This window comes from Pomacea canaliculata, linkage group LG3 (genome assembly GCF_003073045.1).
Source record: "Pomacea canaliculata isolate SZHN2017 linkage group LG3, ASM307304v1, whole genome shotgun sequence".
NCBI lineage: Eukaryota > Metazoa > Mollusca > Gastropoda > Architaenioglossa > Ampullariidae > Pomacea > Pomacea canaliculata.
In genome coordinates this window covers 20294324-20321542 of record NC_037592.1, presented here as the reverse complement: position 1 = coordinate 20321542, position 27219 = coordinate 20294324, and the positions used below count along the sequence as shown (strand labels likewise).

At 38.3% G+C, this 27219-nt stretch overlaps 1 protein-coding gene across 1 annotated transcript; it reads left to right on the top strand.

The window, feature by feature from the left end:
• On the top strand, nucleotides 1-24804 carry LOC112558626 (mucin-5AC-like). Its single transcript, XM_025229192.1, is given in 12 exon segments — nucleotides 1-138; nucleotides 4311-4481; nucleotides 6870-7038; nucleotides 12710-12863; nucleotides 14733-14858; nucleotides 15840-15917; nucleotides 16474-16543; nucleotides 17391-17518; nucleotides 18041-18128; nucleotides 18378-18976; nucleotides 18979-20269; nucleotides 22113-24804. Coding segments are annotated over 10 exon segments (2685 nt in total). The 5' UTR covers nucleotides 1-138; nucleotides 4311-4438; the 3' UTR covers nucleotides 20209-20269; nucleotides 22113-24804.
• The last annotated feature ends 2415 nt before the right edge of the window (nucleotides 24805-27219 follow it).

Genomic DNA, 27219 nt, shown 5'->3' with positions numbered 1-27219 from the left:
GACGAGAGTGTCGATCGGCGGACGATATACACTGTTGTGTTTGTATTCTCGTTGCTGTGGATAGGTGTCTTACCTGATAATCTTTACACGCGCTACCTTCTTAGTAGGAAGTGATGGAAGTAATCTGTATTAAAACAGGTGAGTGATGATTCATTAATAAGCACACCCATAATATGACGTGGTTAATTGTTTACGTTAGACAAAATTTGAGGTGTGGTGTGGTTCCGCAAATCAAGCTGTGCATGATGTGATGCTTTCTGGACAGACCTTTCGACCGTTACACGAAGACAGCTGTCGTACGCTTTAGCACATTTCAAGTTGGCACAGCATGAAACTTTGATGCAGAATAAGTTGGTTTACATTAAACTAAAGGTGTCATTGTAATTTTCGGATTTTGTTATTTTTAGAGATAATACCCGCATTTTTTTTTTATGGCGTCGATATTGTCAACATATTCATAAGGCTACACTCATGTACCTGAGACCATTGCAGGTAGAAAAAGCCTTAGTGCAGTAGACTCGAAAATCCAGCCTATTGAAATAAAGGCGAAAACTTGCTTTTAGATAGTGAATTGTATGGGTAACGGTGATGTCAGATAATGACAACAATGAATCTTACACACATATTTGCCTGTTGACTGCTTTCCTTTTATCATATTTAAATGGGAAGGGTTAGTTGGGCTCCTTTAGCTTCCTAAGCAATTAGACAGGAAATGTGTGGGAGAACTTGCAGAAGATTCACACCCTAGAATGCTGACAGCTGTGTATGCTTATGAGTTCCTGTTCATCTGTTCTGTCTGTGGACAAATATTGAGAGGCAGATGGTAACGGAAATGTTGGAATGGGCAGTTTTCACTTGTTTTGGTTGCTAGTGTTCTCAATGCAGGCAGTATTGACAGTCTCACAGCATTCCACTGTGAAGTGTGAATAGAAGTTATGCCTGTCTTCTCTGAAGTATGGCAAAATATCTCTCAGTAAATAATAACAATAATAAAATTTTGCATTCACTACTTACAAGCTTACATTTTTTGTGTCTAGTCCTCTAAAACTTGGAAATAATAACATATATTATTACTTATTTATGTGTTCTGTTAAGCATAGTAATACTTTCATTCCTTCTCTTCTCCTGTTTTTAGAAAGTTAAAGATGCATATCATTTTTAAACATGTCTAGTGAAATAAATACCTTATATTTTAAGTACAAGGGTTGTATGATATATAGAAGAAAACAACCATGTTCCAGAGGAACAAGCAGGTTTCAGAAAGGACCACTGTTCTTTAGCCATACATTTATATTAATTTAATATAAAAAGTTAAGACACCGCCAATTATCCCAATAATGTTAACCTCTCAGAATTCAATATTGCAGTATTAAGAAATGGGAGAAGAGCATTGATTGAAACATCAGTAATAAGTGGTTTGAATATGGTAAAGAAATTGAAACTGCACACAAATATCTGGGATTAACATTGTCAGCCCGTTCTATATGTACTCAAGCATTATAAGATTTAGCTGCAAAGAAAATATTCAAGACAGCCTAGGAATATTTGTGATGTTTTACTGTTTATACAACTGCTCTCATTTAGTCTTCCTTAATTCATCTGGGATGTGTTATTCTTCTTAATTGTTAATGATCATCACCAAAGTGGCAATTTGTCTTGACTAAGTTTTGATCAATCAAATCCAACTGGTCCTACAGGTCACCAGATAAACCAAACTAAACCAGTAGTTTCGTCTTCAGTCCCTTTTAAGATCAAATCAGATCAGTCCATATAAAACCAACTAACCCAGTACCAAAAGATGAATCAACTCAACCCAAAAAATCAAACGGATCACCGATACTGAGAACAAAAACTACAAGAAACATAAATGTCTCCAAACAGATGACACTATGACAAAAACATTAACTAAGTGCATAGAGGAAGAACTGAGGAGTGAGCAGAACAGTGATCTTAATTACATTTTTTTAAAGAGACCAATTTTGAGGCCAGATTTGAAGAATTTGAATGTAGCACAGTTTGAAGCAAAAGGGAAAGAGAATTCAAAACAGTGTTGCCATGAGAAGGTAAAGTGAAAAGTTCTCCAGTTTGATGCATGCCACAGAGAGGAGGGCAACACAAGCTGACTGAAGGGACCAACACAAGTGGTAAGGCATCAGTGGCTCAGACAAATATGCTGGGGAAGGCTGTAGAACACAGCCTGGCAATCATGTAATCAATCTGAACTCACACTGCCAGCCAGTAAAACTTGTGGAGAAGGGGTGTAGCATGGTCTGCTTTTTGCCTAGGGAGGACACTGGGACTAGGACCAGAATTATTCTGAGCCCTTTGAAGTTTGTTCAGCAGGCAATTAGGGGGATCCTGCTATAAAGTATTGATGTAACCCAGTCCTGACAACACCAGTAGTTTGTGAAAGAAGCTGACAGAAAGGGTCAGATGTGACTGATCCTGTGAAGCTCAAGGAAGATGGACTTAAAGACTCAACGACTGCATTGATGTGATACTCAAGAAATACTAATTTATCAATGGTAGCATACAGATTCCGGACATACTGTGAGAGAAAGAGAATGATAACCCCAGAAGAAGGAAAGGTAGTAGAAGATGACACATATTTCAGTTTATTTGCAGAGGCTATTAAAAGGACCTCAGTTTTGTCATCATTTAGTTTCAATTTGTTGATGTTTATTAAGGGCTTTAAATTAGTGAATGTGTGATGATGCAGATCTGTTGGAGCTGGGAAGCCAGGCCAGACTCTAACAACTGCGTAGCATCAGCATAGATGTGTTTAGGCGTAAGTGGTGGATGGTGAAACCAAGTGGTTGGATGTATACAATGAATAAAAGAGGCCCAAGAATAGTCTTAAGGCACCCTATGTTTCAAAAGAGCAGACAAATGTGGTACCTACATCTGCCAGACTGGATGCAATCAGTCAGGTAGGACTGAAATCATCTTTCTTCAGGAGACTGAAAGTAACATTATAATAAGCGGGAACTTTATAAAGTGCAGTATCTCAGCCAAGGTGGACTCATTGGCTGAACAAGATCACAAATAGTAACAAAGATAAAGAAGGAAGAACAATGAGAAGAGAAGAAAATTAATTAAGACCATCCAAGTAGTTCAATTCTTCAACTGCAGGCCATTGTTTGCAACCATGGACTGGTGATATCACCATGACGTAACAAGTTTTTCATGTGCAAAGTGAGATATTGCAAGACTTACTTATTACAGGTGCCGAATGGCTTTTAAATAAGCAGAAGCACTTAAATTTACAGAAATAAATAATGTCACTACCTTCCTGAATCTGCGTACATCTTAAGGGTCTTTTTCAAATCATGTATGAAAATCCTTTTACACATGCATGTGAAATAAAGACTTAAAACTGGGAACCTTAGAAATCAAGCAACTGGAAGAAGGCACCAACAGCAGTAACCAACTCTTGTGCCATCAAAGAACAGCTCTCCCACATCAACAAAAAACTTTGTATCAGCTGTAGCAAGATACGTTGAGTCCATGTCAGTTTTCCATTAAAATGACAGAGCAGAAAAAATTAGTGAAAAAATTATTTTCACTCTGGTTTGTAGTTCTATTTCTAATTAGGAATTTCATTTTTTGAGTTAGAATTAAGAGCCATGAGCCAGAGAGAAAAAAACCTGACATGCAGGAGTGCTAGAATAATAAAAATCAAAGATGACATAGCAGCGCAGTCACTACAACTTTGTTTCCATCCATTTTTTTTGTTGTGCTACTTGTTCCTTATTACAGATGCTACAATGATAAGTTTCTTAGGAAGGTATTTACTTGTTAATTTGTATGATACTTATTGTGCCTTAGCTTTAAAAATTAGCATATGAAACAGTTATTCTTGGCCTTATTATTCCTAGTATTAAAGACTTTTTTTTAAAGACGACTTCATGAGAAGTTTTGCTATTTTTCACTGATAGTGGTTTTTAATGTAGATTTCCCAGACTTTGGGAATTTTCATTTATTGCTCTTTTATCAGGGTAGTGTTGATTACATCCTGAGGTTGTCTGACAGGGGACTTAATTGAAGTATTACTCTCTACAGTGTCAGTGTTGTCCAAAGCGTGGTTGTCTGCCATACAGCATGAAAGTACATCATCACCATGGAAGCATCTATCTTTATTTCTGTTCTGTTCATGCGCCTAAGGTTTCTCTTGCAGCATAAGAAATATTGATTACTACTAACAAATAGAGTATATAGTTTTGCCATCTGGTTTTGGAATAAAATGAAAGATTTTAAATTACTAGAGCATTTTAGTCTTAACAAAGTTTTATCCAGATTTTACTTTTCAGGACAATGGTTGTCTCTGCTGTCACCTAACTGAAAGGAGAAGAGTCTTCTTCATCACATTCCGCATTGACTATATGTGAGAGTCTTTAGCTCGCAAAGAAATTAAGTTTGGAGCTGTAATTCACTGGCTATGGCATCTGGCATCAGGGAGGCTACCCTGGTAGAAGATGAAGGTAAGTGTCTACAAAATGAGAGCTATGCATGGAATTCCATTTATTACTTTATCATTTTCCCTTTTGATTGCTGGAATGGTGCAGAATGGGTACAAGAAAAGATTTTTTGGACTCAATTGAATTCTTACAATAAATAGAATGAAATCTCCATTTTTTAATTCCTTTCAAGGCAAGCCAAGTTGAACACAAACTAAGCTCAAAGTTGCTTACAGGTTTATAAATATTGCATTGCTTTGTCAAAAAGATACATTATTGATACTGTTAGGTTTTTGTTTGGGTTCTTTTCCCCTTTGCTGTTTGTTATTTTTTGACAAAGTTTCAAAAATGGTGCAGGGCATGACATTGTGTATGATGAGTTATGGCTGCTTTGTAGAAACAAATTGATTGTCAATGTTGAAAGGCTTGTTTGCTTTTTTAATTTGTGTGGGGCATGGTATTTGCAGATTTGGCTGCTTTCTAGAAACAAATTGATTGTCAGTATGTACTATCTGTACATTCTTCCTACAGAAGCATGACACACGTTTGTGCCCAGTAAGGACACTTTCAAATGTGCAACAAAAATAATCCTAGAAAGTTTTCATACTTACCAACGTCTATAACAATTTGCAAATTTTGAGGAAGAAATTCAAATTTAAAAAGAAACACAGTAGGCTTTATAAGTCAGAAAAAAATGTCAGCATTGCCTTTCTTCTTTCACACATCTGATTGTTTGGCACAAATATTTGAAAGAAAATTCTGTATTTCTTATTTAGAACAATATAAAATATCATTGTTAGTCAGAGAAATGTTGCAAGTGGCTCTTTTTTTTGGCTGTATGTTGTGTGATACACCTCTCTTGGACCATTTTAGCCTCAACTTTAAAGTTGTTTCTCCCAGTCTTTGGATATTCCCTTATTCTGTTATCTTTGCATAAAACACCTGGAAGTTATGGCTGCAGTTTTTATCCACAGACTGCCTTCTGAATAGATGCCTTTCTGCTCTTCCTTTTAATTTGTTACATTAATTACAATTTGCTTGTAGATAGAGTATTTGTTGGAGGATATTAAGTGGCAGAAACCATACCTTCAAACAGTCATGATTTGGGGAAAATTTGTAGAAGTTTGTGCTAACATTTGTGGCCTTCATGCTGAAGCAGGATAGACTAAAGCTGACTGTGTGTGCCGCCATGATTATGCTAATTCTTGAACTGATCATGTCTTGCTGATCATATTAATAACTTGTTTATTTTTTAAAACACAAAATAGCATTGAATTGTTTATTGGATCATGTATATTATGGGCTTGGAGTATATCATGTATATTATGGGCTTGTGGAAACCTTAGCAATTTAGCATGAGTGTATTTAAGACCACACACACCAGCACACACACGTGACAGAGAGTTCAAGCATGTAATTAGCTGGTGGCAGTGGCTAAGTTACGAAACCTCTGTCAATTCTGCAAGCCTGTTCCCCAAAGTTCACTGCACACTCCATTCAGCAGCCTTTCAACCTCTCCTCTTGTTTAAGGTCAAACAATTCAATGTGAAGTACTTTTGTGGAAGAGAACATTATACCTTTAGCCAGTCAGTAACCTCACAGAATGGCTTCACATCAGTATGCAAGAATCACTCTTGTCTACTGTCGATGGTATTAGTTAAGCTCAACGAATGCTGAACATCTTTGTTATCAACTTAGTTGTCATGAGTGCCTCATTCAAAATAGGAAAACACAGAGATGAGTGTGACAAAATTACAATCAATTCAAATGTTCCTTGGCAGACCACGCTGAGCTTCTCTTCACAAATATTTGTGCAAAAGGGTTTGATGCGTTGATCTTTCTCATATGCTGGATTCAAACTATAAAACTCTCTCCCATTCTCCATTAAAACAATTTAGTCAGCTTCGTGCTTCAAACCAGCATTAAAGACGTCTTTCTTTTTTTCTGTTTTAGCTCTGGAATACCTCCTTCAGTAACCTGATGTCAGTCATGTTTAAGATGTCTGTTATGTGTTTGTGTATATGTGTGTGTACATGCGAGAGAGAGGCAGAGAGAGTACTGACTTTTTCAGGAGGCTTCCCCCATCAACTTCTATTTTAAGTTTAACCTGGTGAATACACTTCTACTATAAATTCCAGATGAAATGACAACCTGCAGTATGCTAGAAATGATGAAGACTATTAAAAATACGCATATGGTAGGATTTGACCAATATACACATTATGCCATTGTAAATGTAAAAAATAATATGAATAGCATTTTACTTTGGCTATTTCATAAAGTTTCCCTTTTCAGCCCACTCCCACCCCCATCCCAGCCTGCATACACACAAAACCCACTTCTCTCTCTCTTCTATGTGTGGGAGAGACAATGGTCCATTCACCTTGTAGCAGTGGTATTGTTTGATCACAGAACTAAAGGCTGATGGGAAGAAACGAAAGTTCAAGCCACTGCAGGCTATGCGCAAACTGTTTAGCAAAGGGAGGCGCAAGGCCAAGGACGATGCTTCTCCTGTCAGTGTGGTGGCTATCAAGGCCAGGTCCACCAATACACTACAGGAGGATGACGATGATGATGGAGGGTGAGTTGTATACTAAAGCCAATGTTTTGGTTACACACTTTAGGTAATATTTATATCACAGACTATAGCTGATGTTTTGATTACAGACTATATGTAATGTTTACATTACAGACAATAGCTCTGACCAGGGACATCATTGGCTGCATCCAAAGCTCAAGATAGGAACCCTTAAACAATATCCAAATTAATGCTTATGTGTAAATAGCTATAGGTGTTTGGTGTGCACTCGCATGTTAAATATTATTTTTTTTTAATGCCGTAACTTTTATATTGTTATATTGAGAGGAGGAGACAAGCATGGAAGGAGGTTCATAAGATTATATGCTTTGTGATTATGTCATGGTTATTTTTTTAATTAATTTATGGTGTATTTGTTGTCCCGTGCATAAAAGCGTGAGTATGAATAAGAAGGGGAGCACTGCCTGATGACAGAATATTTTATTACCTGCATCAGCTGAGCCTCCCACCAGGACTTCTGTGCACATGTTGAAGGCATCACCCCTTATAAAGAAGTGTTCCACAATAATATGGTTTTGCTTGCATGCCGGACTTCAAGTACTTCTAGCAGATTTCTTAAGAACAAAAGAAAACTAAAGTTTTCTCTTGAAAATTCCAAAATTTCATGTTATTAGAACCCCCTAGAACATTAAATTATATCCTCTTATGCTTGCAGTCTTAGGCCTTTGCTGTGATAGATAAGGCGTATAATATCAGATCATTATTCAAAGTAACTTTTCTGCATGAAAATGGGAAAAATCATAAAACATTTTTATATTTACCCCAGCTGCATCCTCAAAGAAATTACCAAGCTGTTATTATGACATTTGTTGTCCTCATTTACCTTGATTAAACATGGAGACCAAATCTCATCATGAAGCTGGCTGTCATCTGCAGAGTCACCACAGACCCTTACTGCTTGATGTTGATAGGCACTAACAAAGCTAGATCTCGGCCCTCAATTCCTGAAGGAGTCTACAGCTGCATCCTAAAAAAAAAAAGCACACTGGCGTACTTTCCAGTATAGATGGTGCATTAGCCTGTTGTGCTGTGTTCTGAGGTGGAAAATCATTCGTCTGGTCTGCTCTGGATAGATGATGGGAACTGTCTAGTGTCTGGTGTGCAGAACCTTAAGGATGGTTTTCCTTCCTCTGTTAGACTTCCTTTGTTTTCATCTTACCTAACTTCAGCCCCAAGTTTTGCCATTCTATCATCTTGCTTATTGCTTTCAACACCACAGTGTAAGGACATCCATGTCAGTACCATTTTTAGACAGTTGATATTTCTCAGTATTGCTGTCAGCTTAGGTAGCATGTTGCTGTTTGCAGTCTGCAGCACAGCCCAGGCATCAGTGAACTATATGTGCTGCAAGTCTTTGCTGGCTTTGCTGCTGACACTGCACACACCAAGCCAACAACAGGGTCTGTAGTTGGTGCAGCAAGAGCCTGTTGGTATGGCTGCCACTTGTCATTGTCCATCAGAGTGATACTCCAGCTCCTCCCTTTTTTGCAGCATCTGTGCAAACCTGTATTTGTGATGAGACTTTTCTTAGAGGATTGTTTTCTACCTTATGTTTCTACTATTTGTGCAGGTTAGAAATGGCAAAGCTGGGAAAAAAGTTATTGCTGACTGACATTGCCACAAAGAATACCACCCCAGTTAGGGTTGGTTAGTCTCTGCATAATTCCTGTGGCAGGACACAAAAGCTTAGTAGAAAATAAAATTCAGTGGCAGATGCACTGACAGGTACAAATGTATGAGTCAGCAGCAGTCACAGCCAAGGACACTAAGAAACACAAAAGCTGTCATGCTAATTAGGTGCACCCTAGTTCCTGTTTTGTGTTCCCATGCAATTTCTGTCTTTAGAAAACAGCAAGTAGGATAATTTTTGATTTTTTTTTTAAAAATTAGAAGAATGTTCAAATTTTGCAAGTGCAAAACTTGGTACTATGAACAGAGCTGCATCTATCATTAAAGCAGGAACCGTCAGCAGGGGCAACCCTTTAATGCACGGGCTGATGTAGAGGGCCGGATGTCATTTGTGAAGTAGCTGAAGAAAGGCAATTAAAGTTTGAAGTCAACACTGCCGATACAAAGATCTCAAATCTAAGATGTCAATTGTGAAGCTCCTTGAGCAAATGACATAAGGTGATGTGACGTCAAAATAAGGTGAGACAAAAAGGAAGAGAGTGGACCACGGCGGTTGAGAGAAGGAGCATGGACATGCAACGACAGCCGTGCCCATTGTTCTAGCTCGTGCATTAAAGGGTTGCACCTGCTGACGGTTCCTGCTTTATTGGAAAAAAGTTGTCTGCAAGTAGTCCAGTAATACAAGTTCATAGGGAGGATCCTTCCAGTTCATTCTTAAACTCTTCCTGGTCTTCAGATTTATCTTGATCCTACAACATTTAAAAAAGGCAACTCCAGGAAATTTTTTTCTGCATATCCTGACATCTATGCTGTCTTTACCAGGCAGTATTTAAGCAGCAGGCCGCTAAGGTACTTGTTGGTCTCCAGGTCAACTACAGTCGTTGGTGTCATCTGACTGAAAGTCTATCCACATGGTCTCTATTCAGTCCTAGTGGCAACGATAGTGTGACAGTGGGCAAGAATAAGTTACATGCCGTTCATCACTGTCTTTCTAACCCTCAATTTTTGGCCATTCTGGTGTTCTTAGTTGTCACAGATTCTTACTTTTTAAGAAGCAAATCCCCTCCAGTTTGTCCTTCTTTAATACGTAAGTACGATGCATTTTTCTAATTACTTGTCCTGACCTCCAGAGGGTTTGCCAGAAGTTTTCTTTTCAGCTGGTTCATTGTTTGTTTCTCTGTTGTTTAGATCAACAACCCTTACAACAAGTATTTTTTAAATCTTTGAAAATTGTTGTTTCTTGCAAATTTAGGTTTTCCATTTATGCAAAGAAGCATACATTTTAAAAGTGGCCTTGATGTCTTTTGACAAACTACTTTTCTTTTTGCTTTATACTTTTAAAAAAAAACCCAACACTCTTATGAATTTTTGATTGTATTAATTTATCACGAGACAACCTAGGAAATGTTTTTTTTCACCACAATATGGCCTTCATTACTGGCACAGAATAAAACAATTATAATACCCCATTCACTTGGAGTCCAGAGCAGGATAATTTTTAACTTGTGTTTCTAACTTGTGCCAAGTATAGCTGTTTTATACAGAGTTAGCATGAGTTGCCAAAAATGTAAAAGCTTGTGATAAGGCCATGGTTAAAGATATGGTTTAATGATAATGTTTCGAGTTCATGGTTTGTGAGAGTTAGGGTCTTGATGCATCTTGCACAACAGCAGATTACAAGTGCAGTAGAGATAAACTGACATTCAGAGATTATTGTACACTCGAGGCAGTCACATCTGAGGATGATAATAAGGGTAAAAGTACAACCTTGAGAGGACAGCATGTGATGAAAGAGATCACATGAATTTTAATAGTCAATCTGTTTATGCAATCTTCAAAGCTAAAACAAAACTGCTTCAACCACAACAGAGATGAACATCAGGGATATTATTGCAGAGCTGCAAGTGTATAAGCGATCGACTTAAGTGTTGTGAGCACAGACATTTTGCAGCAGTAGTATTGATTTTACTGACAGGAATGGCAATGTGGGATTTCAGTCTGGCTAGGGGCGGAGGTGAATCACAGGCCTAGGATGGCTGCATTTCTGTCAGGATAGTTTGCTAGGAAGAACTGAGGTAGGGCTATCTCATTTTCTTACTCTGCTTCTCACTCCATATTTCTTTAATGTTATTCTGTGTCTGTGTGTGTGTAAGAGAGAAATCTGAGGGGGAATGATGCTTTGTGGAAGAGTTGACAACAGTGTGTCAGTGTGCTACTTACACAGACTGCCCTAAAGATCTAAAGGTTCAGCTGTTCTATGACTGTCAGGCATCACTGGCTGTTGTACACTCAAAATACATTTACTTATGTGCGCTGAGATAATTTTCTTGTTCTAAGCCCTGAGAAATTTTGGCATCAGCCATAATTTGATAGGGCTGTGTCCAACTTATATGGCTTCTTGTATCCATATTGGAGCCACCTTATGCTAGACACATTAAGGGTTTATCCATCTTGTGCTTCAGGCACAAACTAAGTTTTATGGTTGATGGCATCTAAATAAATTTTAAACTGGGAATTTTAAGACATTATTGGAAGAAACCATTATTACAGCATAACAATATCAGTATTCTGGTTGAATGGTTATTGTAATATGCTTCTGATACCTAACATGAAACATTCAGCTTCTAGTTTCCCAATTCTTGGAAATACACTAGCTAGAGTTTCCAGCCCGGTTCAAGTAATTTGTCTCATGAACTCTTTCAACTGTGATAATTTTATTGTCAACTATTGATGAGCCACTATATTTGAGTCAAGCTTAATAAGTAATTGAAATTAGTGTATTGAAATAGTGAAACACTTGTATTTGCACTTGTTGAGGTTGGCAGCTCATTTTGACAAAGAAAGGTAAGGGGTAAAGGCGAGGATCGAGGGATCATGGCATTTTAAGTCAAAGGGAGATAATAGGATGATATACCCAGGAGCATGTTTTGTATGCTGACTGGAGTAGAGTAAATGGATTGGTGGGATGGTGTGGAAGAAGAGAAGAGCTGCAGTGAAGTACTTTTCTTTCCTCCTGTCATCTTATTTACAGTGTTGTAAAAATTTGCTCTGCATAATATTTTTCATTTGAAGCCACTAAAAACAGCTTAGAATGGAGAAAATAACCATGACAAATAAACATGCTCCAGGTAGCAAACTGAAAACAACAAGCGAGCAATACTCACCATACTCTGCTTTATTTATAAGGTAGTATTAAAAAGTAATTTTGATGTGTCTATAAAGTATGTTTGCATGTATCTAAAATAGCAGGATTTTTACAGCATATCACCCTAATATTCTGTGTTTTACTGAAATGAGAATAAAATGGAAGAAATGATGGAAGACCAGAGCTGACCCCATTTTTCAGTACAAAATTTAAGAGCTACAGTTCACATCTGCAGATGAAGTCCATCTTATCATTTGTTCTGAAACCAAAGAAAATAGATCAGTGTACACCCAGGATGCTTTTGTCCATAGGTAATTGCTGTGTCATTTGTACATATTTCATGTGAAGATAGATAAAGATACACTAAGAAAGATACACTATGTCTTCACTGAATGTTCTTGGAAACTTCCAATTTAAGCAAAATGAAATATACAAAACCTGCATTGTGCTGGGCTAATTGATAAATGTGTAAACAAGAGTTAAGTTCCTTCTGTTTATTTTTGGTCATAAAAACATCAAACTTCTACAGAAAGACCCAAAACATGAAGGACGAAACATTAAATATCCAGGAAAAAATGATACAGACATTGGATTAGAAGAAAGTGTAAATTCCACACAGTGGTGCTGACAGGAATCAGTTGGGTTTTTTTTTTTTTTTTTGACTGTTTAGGTAGTTCAGTAAGGGATAAAAAAATTGCTGACCAGTGTGACTTTATTACACAGGTAACATTAAGATTTAGAGTATTGAAAATAGCAGTTTAATGAGTGTGTTTAGATAAAAGCTCTGATATAGGTACCTTTAAATGTGCCATTTATTTCAGTTAGAATTGAGAAACAAGCAGTCTTACCCTGTTTAAATGTGCCACCAATTCTTTTAAGATTCAGGAATAGACAATCCCAATCACGGCTGCTTGGTGGTACACGCAGCATATCTGAGGACAGTGTCTTCTCACCAGAAAGGGAAACAACTAATCTCCAGACTCTCAAACAAAGGGCTGTTTCAGAAGAGAGTGTCCCAAGAACAGCTTTACAGGTAAGCATTGTATTCCATTTTCATAGCCATGTATAGTCATAGCTGATGAAGCAGACAGAAGGTATAACTTTTTAACTGTCATATATAATGCCTTTTAGTTGGAGCTTATTGAACTGCTTTTGTTATGGTAGAAATAAAATTTGCTAAAATATCAACAGAGTTTTTGCCAAACTCTACTCAGATATTACACAGAGATTTCCATGATGTGTCCTGAGAAAAGGTCTTATAGTCTTTTTCCTTATTTTATTAGACTGGCAAAAGAAACTATGCTATGTAGCTTGTTTTGATTTGTTAAAATATCAAAGCATATTCTGATTAGGTATATAAAACATAGCATGTTTTGATTACGTATATAGCATAGCATAATAACATAGCATGTTCTGATTAGGTGTAAGTAACATGCTTTCCTGCTTGTTTATTGGGTCACTTTCATTGCTACCCATACCACACCACACCAGTCATATCTACCACATGCCTGAGTTAAATTGACCCCATAATGATCACATCATCCCAACACAAGGGAATCGATTCAGGCCCAAAAGTTGACTTGATCTCTAATGACAGGAGTAGCTATTGATGTCAGATATTTCAACAGAGCCATCCATGCAAACAAGTTCAGCCACCATCTTAGTAAATGAAAATGGCAGCTTCACAATACACATTCAGAAAAGAAATATCACAATGGTACATAACACATATTTTCTCTAAAATCATTAGTATATTTTAAAAAAAAAATCTTTGTCATGGTTATTCTTTAGGCTGGAGGTTCATATTAAATGTATATGCTGTCGTATAGTGTATAAATTTGTTTTTTTCGAAAAACCTTTGTCATCATTATTCATTTGTTTTGAGGTTCTTATTAAATATATGTGTACACATATGTTTGGTTATTACGAAATAGGTGTGGCAGCTTATGCATTTATTCATTTAACCTGGACTGTGGTCAGTTCCACTTTCAGTGTTAATCCAATCCATGTGTTACTGGGACAGTATATAGTCTTGGCCGAGTCAATTTAACTCAGGCAGGAAGTCCATATAGCAGGGGTGAAATGATTTTTGGTCGAAATGACCAGGTCTCACCCATCCCTTTTCATTCTTGCTTCTTTACCAGTCGATTGTGCTTCATTTTCTCCAGGTCACCTATTTTAAAAGAGAGTCTTTGTATTGATTACTCTTGCCTGGAGAGTTAGTTTCCCTGTAAATCTTCAGTCAAGCACAACAATGGCAGAATAAGCATGACCAAACAAAAACGAAGCTATTATGATGTGACTTTTAAGAGCTTTCATTTAACATTTAATTAATGAACTTAAATTTACAGGTGCTTGAAGTCATGATTCCTAGAATGAAAACAGATTGGTTGATCTCCCTGCTATGACCCTTCTCAGTTACATGATTTTGGTGGATTTTGATTTGTCTTTGATGGAAAGAGGTTGCTCAGTAAGGAAACATCAGTAGTATTCATATGATGTCCAGTTTGTCAACACTATTACATTTAATTACATCCACCAGGTTATACTATATTCTCAATATTAAATTTGGATTAAATATTAGCAAAGCAACTTTCAGGTGTAATACCTCAATCAGATCAGATGCATATTTTTGTAAAAAATGCATTCACTGACTGCATTTTATGTTTTTAAGTATCTTTGTTTGCCTAATTCAACAGTCATAGCATCTTTGGATGAAAGTATATCGTTTATTGTTCACTGTTGCATTGTTTCATTTTGATGGTTTAAATTTTGAGAGAGCAAAATAATTTATTTTTGAGTTGGGTTTCATTACACCTTTATCATTTGGCATCAGTGCTTGCCTTCTTGGAAATGTTGCTAGTCACAGAAATTATTAGGCATTGATTCTTTAATATGGCAGGCAGAACTTTACACCAAAATCAGCGAGAGACGGTCACAATATTCTGACGAAGACGACGGGCTGCCTCACAGCCCCACACCTCCTTCTGTCACCACGGCGGACATTATCATGTGCGGGTCTTTAAAGGTTGGTTGAAAAAAGTATTTTTTGGTGCATTAGTTTGCTAGAATATAAACATACTGATACAATGTTAATGATCTGAAGTGGATTTGAATGTTTAGACTTAGAAGATGATCCATCATCCAGATGATGAATAACAGAAAATGATTCTTCAACCCAGCATACAGAAAAGCTCATGTGTTAAAAATCCTAGCAGCAGGAGTAAAACCAAAATGTTGTATCAAATACTGTTTTCCATGGAGGAAAGATGCAAATACAAAATTTATGACCATGAGTACAAGCTAATCACTACATAAAGCAGTAAATGTAGACAGGACAAAAAAACAAACACTCTAGAGTCTCATTTGTTATCGGAATTAACTAGAGAAATCGCTTCATTAACTTAGAATGGCCATGCACCACCACCCACTGAATCAAGAAAGAGCTATCAATTTCTCAATTTCTGTACCAGGTGAGATTTCCTGTGTTAAGTCAAATTAAGCCACAGGCGCCACTTCTGCCACTTTAAAGTTTCTTTAGAAGTGATGTGGCATTTAGCTATGCAAGATTGAGCAATAACATGTCTGGTCCCCTAACAATTGTGACCAAGAGATTAATTAGACTGCTACACCTCCTGCAATTTCTCCCCTTACAGGTTTGCCTGTAAAAAAAAATGACCCACCATCTTGTAGAAGTACATTTGTACAAAATTATGTGCCAGGCAGTGATTTGTTATGGTTCTTGGTGCTAATTGGAAGCAGGCCTACTAGATCAAACAACAGATCCAGGGAGAGGCATCTGCAGTGCTTTATTGCAACTTAATGCTGAATTTTGCAGTATAAACAAGAATATTTAGAGTGCATCATTTCAAGTCTGTGTGCACTATACAAAAAAAAAACTTTTCTATCTAGCATGGACACATACATAAAGTTATCAAATAGAAAGTGTCACAATTATCTTCTTTTTTTAAATTCTTTTACATTTTCTCGTGCACCTTTTGCTTTGCAGCCCTTGCCAGCAGGAGGCAAGTCTATAAGTCGTGAAAGTGACAAGAGCCTTATTAGTACAGATGGCTCAGAGACTGAGGTAAGCTTAGCGTCCTTATTAACGAACTTATTAAAATACTTGACCTTGGGTTTGAGTTACAGTTTAAAATTTAACTATCTTTAATTCAAATGTAAGCAGCTGATAAAGATTTAAGATTTTTATGTTTGTTTGGATTATATTAAATTGATTTCAATACATGTCAAGTATATGGGCTTAAGTCCTCCCTGTCTATATATTTTTGTTATATCATCTTCACAGTCCCCAATCTATCTACCTTCCTTTCTTGATGATAAGCACACTGGGTTTGTTCTGTGGATTATAAACTGTGCTACTAGGAGAATTCTTATTCATTTGCGCAAAAGAAGTTTTATTAGTTCTGTCAACTTTTTTCAATGCATTTTATAATTTGAGTTGTGGTTTTTTAGTCTTGTATGCTTGTAATAGTGTGCTGTTAAAATTTTCCTGCACAGATTTTTTATTGTTTCTCTGCTCTGCAGTTTAGTGCAGTTTTAGCTTTTGGAGCTTTGTGAAAAATAATGTGTATCATTAAAATCATCATATTTACTGGTTACACAATTTCATTAACACACTGCAGGATGATCTTTTCAAGAGTCCATTGAAGTCAGCAGAAGCATTGAACTTGTCATGGAAAGAAAAGCCCTTAGGTGAGACACCTTTGCTTAAAAAAGAAAAAAACCCAGAAATGTTGTCTGCAGTTGAAGATGTGAAGATTTTCATTTGTGGCAGTCATATTTTATTATTCAAGGAAAGATTGAATATGAAATAGTTCATAAAATAGTTCCTCTTCAGTGTAAAGAAAAAGTCGAACCTTCAGATATTTTTAGCATGATGCATGTATTCATTCATTCCTTGACTGGTACCAGTTGATGAATAGTACTAGTTGTTAGAGGAAACACCTGGATAGATGCAGTGGCTAACAGGCCTGTATTGGTTGGTGATGAGCAGGCCCTGTATACAATGACTAGTTCACTCCTTTAGGATTGAAATCCATTTTTTTTTTTTTTTTTTTTGTCTATAACATTGATCCACCTCCTTCCAAGGACCTGATTTTGTTTTATATTTGACTAATGTGACTATTTCTTAACTTTTCACCATAATATGATGTTTAGTGCTGACATGGTGTTAAACCACAGCAAATAAACCAATCCAAGTGAGACAACAGCAATCGTTGTTTACTCCCTTAGCCTTTACCTTTCCCAACATTACCCACAAGGCGGACCATTTGCACTTTGCTAGGATGGAGGTAGAGAAGAGTGCCACTAATTCCACTGCATGGGTCTATTTGTGAGATTTGGAGATTTGTAATATACTTTAAAATACATTTCCTGCCTTGATAAGATAAGTGAGGGTGTAGAGTAAATTTTAATTTAAAACATACACACACATTTTTTGAACTAAGAAGATATGTCAGTTTCATGGAACCTTCTTTGCTGCCAGAAATCTGTATGAAGAAATTTTTGCTTAGAGTTTTGACTTCTTCATTTTCTACAGAATCTGAGATGACCATAGATTTTGACAAGCTTGGTAGCACTGAATTGCTGAAGAGCAAACATGCAAAGGACAAAATTAGTGTTAAACCTCGAAAAGGCAAAACCACACGTCAGTCACGAAAGAAACAAGTAAGAAATTTTATTCATTTTGTTCAGAAAACTACTGCAAAGTTTCCTTTGAAAAGAATATGTGTGGTTATAATCATTCACCTGACAGTAACACTTTTTGCTGTTTTACTTTATTTTTGCTTACCTTTGAACATATGAGATATGCCTTGGGTGTAACAATTTGTGTGTGGGTACATGTATACACCATGAGCTTACCCATTAGGGGAGGTAAGTGTATCATAAATAATCATAACGATCATTGTTAAGATATAGCAAAACGACCATACTCATCATTTTATGCTTTGACATCTTTTCTAGTAAATTATAGAGAATGTTTTTGTCTATAAATAGTTGTCCCCAGTTTAAAAAATCTGCATGAAACTACATGGGTGTACAAGGGTATGAACATTTTTTTTTTTTTTTTTTGGACATTCCTTTGATCATATCTCAAGAAATAGCTAGCAGACTATTTTCAAGGTCTACAAAGTGACAGAAAGTCTGTAGTCATTTCACAACTTAAATCTAACTGTCTTCATATTTCAGAATCAGTTATTTTATTCTTTGCCTTCACTCAATGAGGAGTCACCAGATAAAGGACATAGCCAAGATGAAAGCCATGGTTCTTCTCCAGGTAAGATTTAATGCTATTCTTGCTGCAAGAAAGAGTTACCTTGTATATGTTATGTCAATGTGAGCAGATAAATAAGATAGGAGCAAGATTTTTTAGGTTAGGTACTTGCACAGTCACTTGCAAAGGCAAGGGTTGAGTAAAAACTACTTTTTTTTAATGATGTAAACGAGATGTATGTGGCAAGTAGTATGGCTGTGCATCTACCTGTACATGCAAAGATGAAGATTATGATTATCTGTTCTATTTCAGATCTGACCTCTGAGACTGTAGATGATGTCTTTGAGTCCAAGCCCTCCCATGTCTCACCAGTTGACAAAGCTAATGAGTCTGAGAAACTGCAAAAGGAAGAGAGAACCATTTCATCACCTCAGAAACCATCTAGAAGGCCAAAGTCAGTGTCATCTGCCTCCTTGCCATCAGAACATTTGTCAAAACCTGAGGTCTTGAGATCAAGTCTGAAGAGACTGGAAGCTGCAGGAATCTCAGAAGCAGCAACAAAAAATGGAGTTGAAATAACTAAAGAAAATGATAAGCGAGGATCTTCTGGAGAAAGGAGGGAGGACCAAGAGGAAATTGAGGCTGGTGGCATTGGTGCTAGCCTCACATTACCCCCCTCCCCTTTGACCAGTGATTCTGGTGAAAAGAAAAGCTCATCTCCCTTTGTTTCATCAGTTTTGACATCTTCATACTCATCGCCTTCTTCCTCCATTACCAAAATGAAGAGTTCTGAAATGACAACCTCACATGGACGGTGCTCTGTTACTACTGATTTTGCCGAGAATCTGTCATTTTCAGATCAGCCGTTGAGATCCAGTTCACTCAAGTCGGGAACATGCACACGTCTAAAGTAAAGGATGAGGTTTCAGGCCTTTCCTCTGCAATCTCTTTGATACCTTCCACCTCTGATGTGTCACCATGTGTTTCTTCACCAGCAGAGGCAAAGAAAGAAAGTCCAAGCCTTAAAGTCTCTCCTACCCTTTCCTTGTCACCAAAGGAAGACTACAAGATGAAGCGCCAAGTTCGCAGTAAGACCCTTCCTCAGCCAGTCAGTAAGGAGGAGCAGTTTTCATTTAGAGTCCAGCGAGCTGCATCTCACAGAGAGGAGGTCACAGTAGCATCGCAAGCTGCATCACCAGAGGTGTTGCCAAAGCACCATTTTCTAAAACCTGTGAGGTCAGACTCGCAATCAGCTCTGTTGAAAGAAAGAGTGGTGGAGTCTGCCAGTACAAATAAGCCAGAGTGGATAACTTTAGCCAAAAAAAGGATGGATGAAAAGAGAGAAGAGCAGACATCAAGTGCTGTAGAGGTCAAAGATCCAACATCTAGCAAACAAAAGATAGAAGATGAGACAGGTTCCCCTGGGTCAAAAGTTCAGCCTATGTCAGATCCTGCCATGTCAGCTATGAGCAGCACAGGTAGTGTGTCTTCTATCGCTTCAAGGATGGAGAAGATGCCAGGTCCCACTCAGGTACCATCCCGCGATTTAAGTCAAAAGGCATCTGTAGCTATTAGTGCTGCAGCACTGTCATCACGTGGTACAAGTATCAAGACTGTAGCAGGCAAGCCTGAATCTAGTGTCACCACTACATCCGAACTCTCTCCTTCCATTTCTGTAGGACGTTCCTTTTTCGCAGCATCTGGACGACCTGCTTCCATTGCAAAACAGAAAGGGAAAGGAGAGGAGAAAAAGGAAGTAAAGGAAGAGGCCAAAGAATCGACAGCTTCCAAAGACAGTCTAAAATTGAAGGCTCAGACCACAAACTCCTTATCATCAACCAGTGTTACGCCACCTGCATGGTCTTCAGTGGTAGGATTTTCTGGCAACAGATCTCAACAATCCTCCATGCAATCTGTAGCATCAGCCAGCACAACCACTGCCAGACCAGAAGCAAAGGCATCTCCAGCCAAGAGCTCCTTTCTAACCAAGTCTAGCAATTTAGAATCTAAAGAAGAACATGCAGAATTAAAGCAGGACATTCCAGCTTGGCGGGCCAACTTGGGCCAGCGTAAAAAGGATGTTGGGGCCACGTCAGATATCAAGATTGAGCTGATAGAGATCTCCAGCAATACTAGAGAGTAGGTGGGGGAGAGGCAGTCAAAAGAATGAAGAGACTCCAAAAGAACAAGGATCGTCCACCAAGGTATACATGATATTACTAATTGCTGATCTTTTGTACAGAGAGCTTAGAAATTAAGAAAGACATAAAAAGACAGTCAAGGAACATAATGAAGATGCATCTGCAGACCATACTTTAACTGCTGGAGGGAAATACCAAACCTTTCTGAAGCTAAGCTGGCCCCTTTCTTTTCTGTCTTTATTTCTGCCTTCCTGGCCCTTTCACCTATATTCTTTTCTAATAAACTCTCTCTCTTCTGTTTCATCTTTCCTCTCTTCTGTCTTGACCAGTCTTTCTTCATCTTTTTGTACATAAAGGCTTTTTTTCTTTTGTTTGTTTTTTTTCCCCATCTCTGATGTACCCTTCAGGCCCTCTGCATTTGCTATGCATGGTGTCCTGTGTAGAAGATGGAATCCTAGAGGAATTCCTGATGGTTTGCAGCCCATCATACCAATACAACTCTTTGGCCTGAGCTTCTGCTAAATGGTGGCCCACATCAATCATTCAGCTGTCTGTGCAATGTCCTAGCTTTGCTAGAAGGCTCCTACTTGAGTCAATCTGATCTCCATCTCTGAAGGCCAGAGTATATTCTTTCTGTAGCCATAGTGCAGCCCTGCTGGAAATAACTTATGTGGTACTGCCTGGCTGCATGCTTTTGTTGGACTCAGTGTTGGGTGGGAAGAAGAAGGATTGAACCTTAAATTTCCATTACTATCATAAAAAAAATCCAAACTGAGGAAACGCTATCATGAGTGAGCTTACTCTGACAACTACGATAAAGTGCAAGAGGTAGTGTCTAAGGTGGTTGAGGGGACCTAGCCCCGTTTTCGCAAGTGATTGGCCATGTCAGCACCCACAGTCTTTCTTCATCTATATCATTCCCTGGTCCGCTCAAAGCTAGGCTATGATTCTACTCAGGAGGCCTATCTCAAAATTCTTGACCCTATTTGTCATCATAGGCTCTGCATTTGTCTGGGTTCCTTTTACACCTCACATATACAAAGTTTCAACTTGAATGCTGGTAAGCTACCACTTTTTCTTCACCACTGAAAGTCATTCTGTGTCTTGTCATTTAACAGCTCACCTTAGAAATCCAGCCCACCATGCTGTTTTTCATCTTCAGTGTACTGACCAATATGACATAAGTGTCAAAGAGACAAAACCATTATCCCTCCACATTAGGCCTCATTCACAGCTGGATATTCAGCAGGTAGATTGTCTCCCTTTCCTGTCAGCTTTTCCTTGGACTCTTCTTGTTCTTGGGATTAGTCTTGATTCTATAACATTTAGAAAAGGTGACAACAGTGAACTTATCTTTATCCAACACCTCCTGGAAATTCTTTCTATCGTGGCTTCTGCATAGTGTTCACCAGCAGTCCACCCCACCCCTACAAGTTTTCAGGCTTACTTCCAAACTTAATCTTAAAAGATGTATTTTTTTCAGAGACCACAGCAAATCTTTTAACAGAATGTTGTTTTTTTTTCTTTGTTTTTGTGCCTTCATTATTACACATATTTTGTTGATTTCCATTCATTTGTGTTCAAAATTTTGGATTCCAAAAAAATTATTTGCTTACTATCGCATCTAAATCACAGCTCTTTGGGAACTTAAGGAGGCTGCCATGTTCTGTTGTTGAGTGACATGAAAGCTATCACACTGAGAGCTATGTGCTTGTCATCTAAATGGGGGTCTTTATGTAATTGAAATTTCTTTTTCCTTGCCGCCTTTCTTTTTTCTCAATCCCTCTCAGAAATAACGATAAAACAACAGATATTGAATTATTTGTGTTACGAAAATAGGAAAGATATATTGTCTTTACATGTAGATGAGTCCAGCATTGAAAGAGTTTATATTCTTTCTGTGCAGATGTCGGCAGCAAACAAGGAGCATCAGGTGGACCCTTGTAGGGGCTCGGTAGCCGGTCGACCCTCCAAGGTGCTAGATATGGTCAAGAACTTTCAGAATTTGCAAGTCAGCTAGAACAGCTGTACATAATGTGAACTTTCAAATCAGCAAATTTGGTTGGAAATGCTGTATTTGTTGATCTACTGCTTTAGTAGCTACGCATGAAAAATCATGCAGCAAGTCAACAGACAGCTGCATGAAACACATGACCATTGGGTGTTTTCTTAGAAGTTAAACAAGATGTGGGGTGTCTTTTCCTTGGAAACTTCGAAGATGACTAGTACATTCAACTGTGTTTTTACTTGATGGACCCCTTCCCCCCTTTGTACTTGAGATATCCGCTATAATATTGAGACCTTCTTAGGATAGTGAACCCAAACATTGTGTTTCTTCATACTTTTCTTCTTCATTTTTTGTCTACCAGGGGATAATGAAGAGTGTTCAGACTGGCAAAGGCCAAATGCAAACCAGGGTAGACTGTAATGTGTTCTGGTATATGCTGACAGTGTTCTTGGCACCTTGGCTACATCAAACTTCACCCATAAAACTCTTTCTTAAACAACGGACTGTAATATGTCATAGGTCATTTGTGTTCTGACAACTGTTCTTTCACTTCCCCACCCTTAAACCACATCCTGTCAGTCTCTTTTTTTTACCCACTGCAACAGTTTGTCAGATGCTGAGATGACTTATATATTGCAATACCTGCATTAGAAATTACATGATGCCAGGAGATTTTAACAAGACTAATTTTTCATTATAGTCCTTTTCCTCAATATGCAACATAAACCAGAACTTATTTTTGTGTCAGTTGTGCTCATTCCAGCTGGGGGAAGGAGGGGAGAATGTTACATATCATCACTTGTGACAGTGTTATTGTGATGTGTTGATCACAAGACTTGTCACATTAATAATAACATGTACATGCATTATGGTGTTGTGAGAGATGGGGAACAGTGGACTGTTTTTACTACACTCATCTTGTCCAGCCTCTGTACATAACATAAATTTTGTTTATCTGTATGTATTTGTACATAATCGTAAGAAATACCTTTGGACTGGATTTGTCCTGAATGTGCAGGGTTGGTGTAGAGCTGTGAGGAACATTTGTTATTTTGCCAGTGTCTGATTTTACTACTCACATTATTAGTTTGTCTTCAGCGGGTACAAAGAAAATATTTCTGAAAAGTTTTGAAGGGCTGCAAAAGTTTTTTTTTGTGACTTTGAGTGCAAAATGCTTGACATCTCCTGAAATAAAGAGCATCGCAGCTTCCTAAATTGTAGAATGTCTTGCCTTCAATAGAGGGGAGACTATCTTGCCATCCACAAAGCCAAAATATTTTATGCGTCAAGCAATAGTGTTAGTATTTTTGTGTAGATAATGCAATATTACTTTGTAAAGTTCATGAGCAGAACATTGAAGCAAATTTACTTTCAGCATAATTCGCTTGTTTTGTTTGATAAAAACATTGTTTCACCAAAATTTTGACAAAAGAATCAATATAGTCGGTGCCACAAGGGAGACACAGTCAATCGATTTTAAGTTTTCCCAGTGCCTTGCATCAGCAGAAGACATAAACAGAAGACTTTGACTGAGGCTTATAGCATTAATTCTGATGACAGGGATTGGGTTCGGTGGTGCTGAAATCTGATGTGGCTTCAAAAGGCAAACACCCTCCTATTAGGCCAAGAATTCATTTCCTTCAGAGAATTAGTGTCAAAGATGTACATGACCTACAAGCTTTCTTGCTGTTTCACCTTCCACTTGTACACATGCTTGAGTTCCAAAAGTCCACCCTGGCAAGTAAGCTGCCAATCTTCTAAGTAGGGTCGGCAACACACTGGCATCCCGGATTTGAAGATCGTGTCATGAAATTTTGAACAAGAGCACAGTGATGAGAAGTTGAGGAAAATCGAAAATACTGGTATAACAAATGATAAAGTCACAAACAGTAACAGAGTTTCGGTGCGGCAGCTGCCGGGCTAAAGTTCTGTCGTGCATACACCCTGATTTCTGAAAAGTAGAATACAACGAAGCCACATAAACCTTCCACTATGACTTTCCACAGTTCAAGGCTATGTTGGATGTATGGAGAAGCTGACAGGACATCACATCTGATGCCCTTTGAGAAATCATCCACCATTTTCTCTGTACATTCTGTCACTGCGATCAAAGAGGATCAACGAGGCGATGTGCATCTTGCATTCTTCTTGTAAACGCCTTTTCTCGTTATGATCATTTCTCACTTTACTTCTTTCACCATCTTATTTTATATATATAATACCTGGTTTTGTCTATTGGAAAAATCTACTAAAATCCTCTCGAAAAGATTTTCTGCAAATTATGACACATGCCTCTATTTTGGGGTGAACTGATTATTTGTTTTATGTTAGAATAATTTCATTTTAATAATGTCCTCTGACCAGCCTGCAAAGTTCTTCCTCCGCACCTTGCTCTCTGTGCAAAATGAATCCTGAATTTCGACACCTGTATGTTCCAGGATATCTTCAAAATAGTATCCATAATCTGTAAATAAATTCTGCTGGCCACGTTAATATTGCGGCTTTATGGCAGAAAATTATGAATTCCTGCTCGTCTCACTTATTTGGCCATTTTTTCATATTGCCTGCTGAATAAAGTAACCATTATAAACTGTGTTGTCTTTTCAATGTATATTTTATTTTCGTCTTTCCCCCACCCCGCCTCTCTGTCTAACAGCTCATGTTACAATGGTCGGTATGGGCATCCAAATATTGTAGTGTCGCTAGGTGACAGGGATCACAAGCTGACTAGTAAACATTCTGATTCGATGGTACATGGGAGGAGGTATTCGGGTTAGGCAAGCAACGGTTTCCCAAAGATCCACCCGTGATCAGAGAGAAATCGTTCATGCTGACGAAGCATCGTTGGAATTCAGCTACCGTTGGGTGAATGATGTGCAGTTATTTACACGAATGGTTACAAAATATTTGAAGAGGAAAAAATGATTGGTACGACTCTATTTTTGAATCTTTTAGGTAAAGCAATTCGACACGATCGCTGTGATCAGACAACATAATTATTGAAGGAGATGCCAATATATACCTATTGCGAGTTCGGTCCCTGTGCTGGCTAAGTCTTTTTATTTCTCCAAATGTCCGCACGGGCTTTTGTTTACGAGGCACAATCGCCTCTATTGACTGGCATTAAGTACCAGTGAACGCTCTTGTTTTTATTGTTGTGGAGAAGAACATTTGAGCGACCGACATTGTAGCTCCACGTGGTCGATGTGGATCTGAGTGTCTCAAACGCGAGCCCGTGTGATGGAACTCACCGGCACTGCTCCCTGTCGCCTTTGCCCTCGACTGTTTTTGCTCGCATGACGATGCAAGTGCTGTGGAACCACGAGCGAGCTGATGCAAAAATGACCAAACATACAGTGTGGTGGACTGGCTCGAATGAGACGAGGACCAACCCGTTACCACCGGCAATAACCCGGCATGTTTAGGGTAAACACCAGGGTCGGTCCTCTAGATATACTTGGGGAAAACTGACAAAGGAAGCAATGCTCCTTCGTCGTACGTTGCTATCATCTTTGACAACAGTGAGACTTCCATTGTGGTGACCCTGTGAACTGATTGTACCTTCTTGTAATTCCATAATGCAAACTGTAAGAAGGATCAGTCTGGTACCACGTTTCCTGGGATGATAAGATGTGCTGGATGTTGGCCACTTTCTCCTTGCAGTGTTTCCAGCTGTTTGCAGAGTTTCCTATGAATATCGTCAGTGCAGAATGCCAAGTCTGATGTTGCTGTTGTTTGCCAACTGCATGAGTAGAAGAAGGTTAGTGTGTCTGCTTCAAGTGCATGATGGTGATATTAGGGTTATCTTTGATTTTGTTGATACGTTTGCTAGTTAATGTTTTGTCTCATCTCGTCTCCACAGGATGAGTTTAAAAAACCTCCATTCGCTGAGGGTGGACTCCATTCACACGCGTAATGGATCTTTTCAGAGTCAGCACCATTCCTGTGGATTCTGTGTCAAAGTGCCACGTGGTGTGGAGGTTAGAGTTCGTCTTGTCCAACCCTCTGTCTTCAGCACTACTGGAATTTTAGGGTTAGCCGCCCTTAGCTCATGGCCAGTACTGTGAACACAGGAAAAATGTTTACCAGGGGTCCTCCCCTCCCCGCCCCAGGGCAAGAACTGTAAACACGGCTGTCCAATGTGTGTTTGTTCTGTCACTGGAAACATGATGTTGTTTTAATGTGGGCAGCTGGTAGTGACACAAGGCCTCGTCCTGGTCGGACCGCCATCAACTGGCCCGCGACTGCTTATTCATCCGGCAAGTTATGTTTATTTCGCAGTTTAACTGCCATTCCATGCATGATAGGATGCTAGGGGAGGGTCGGTCGCCCTCCCGATTTGTGGGTGGCCTGGGGCAAGAGTTGTTTTTTTTTCCCTCGGAAGCGTCATCACTGATGCATGCAATGCACGGTATCATGGTACAGGGCGAAACTAACATCCTGTCAACACAGAATTCATAATTATTGTTTACATACTACTTCCAAACTAACATTTACTTCTTTTAAAACTCCCTACCGTCTAATAATTTGTGACTTTAAAATGCATCACGAGTTGCATGTTTCTTTATAGTTTCTGTCGACTATCCGTAATCGTTATAATACAATTGAGAACCATGTTATTTACATGAAGTAAATTTAAAAAAAAAACAATAAAAAGATTTCATAAAAATTCAAAAAGGTTTACCAGCTAACCTCTGAAGAAACTGTTAGAAGAATCGCAAGAAATACAAAACCGAATTAAGTAAGCACCATGGTATGTGCATTTTAATAAGAAAGAAAATGTATTATGTGAGAGTACCTTGATCATTATTACACCTTATGAAACAATACACTGGTACTTGCTACTGAAACTACACGCGCTCGAAGGGTCATGTTTGTTCGTTGTCACACGTCAACACGTCAACCAAATGACCTTTTACCTCGGAGAGCTGCGCATAGTTCGCAGGTCACCCTGTTGTTGTGGAAGTGAAGTGCAGGAGGGTGTGGTCGTTCTGTTTGTGAGTTC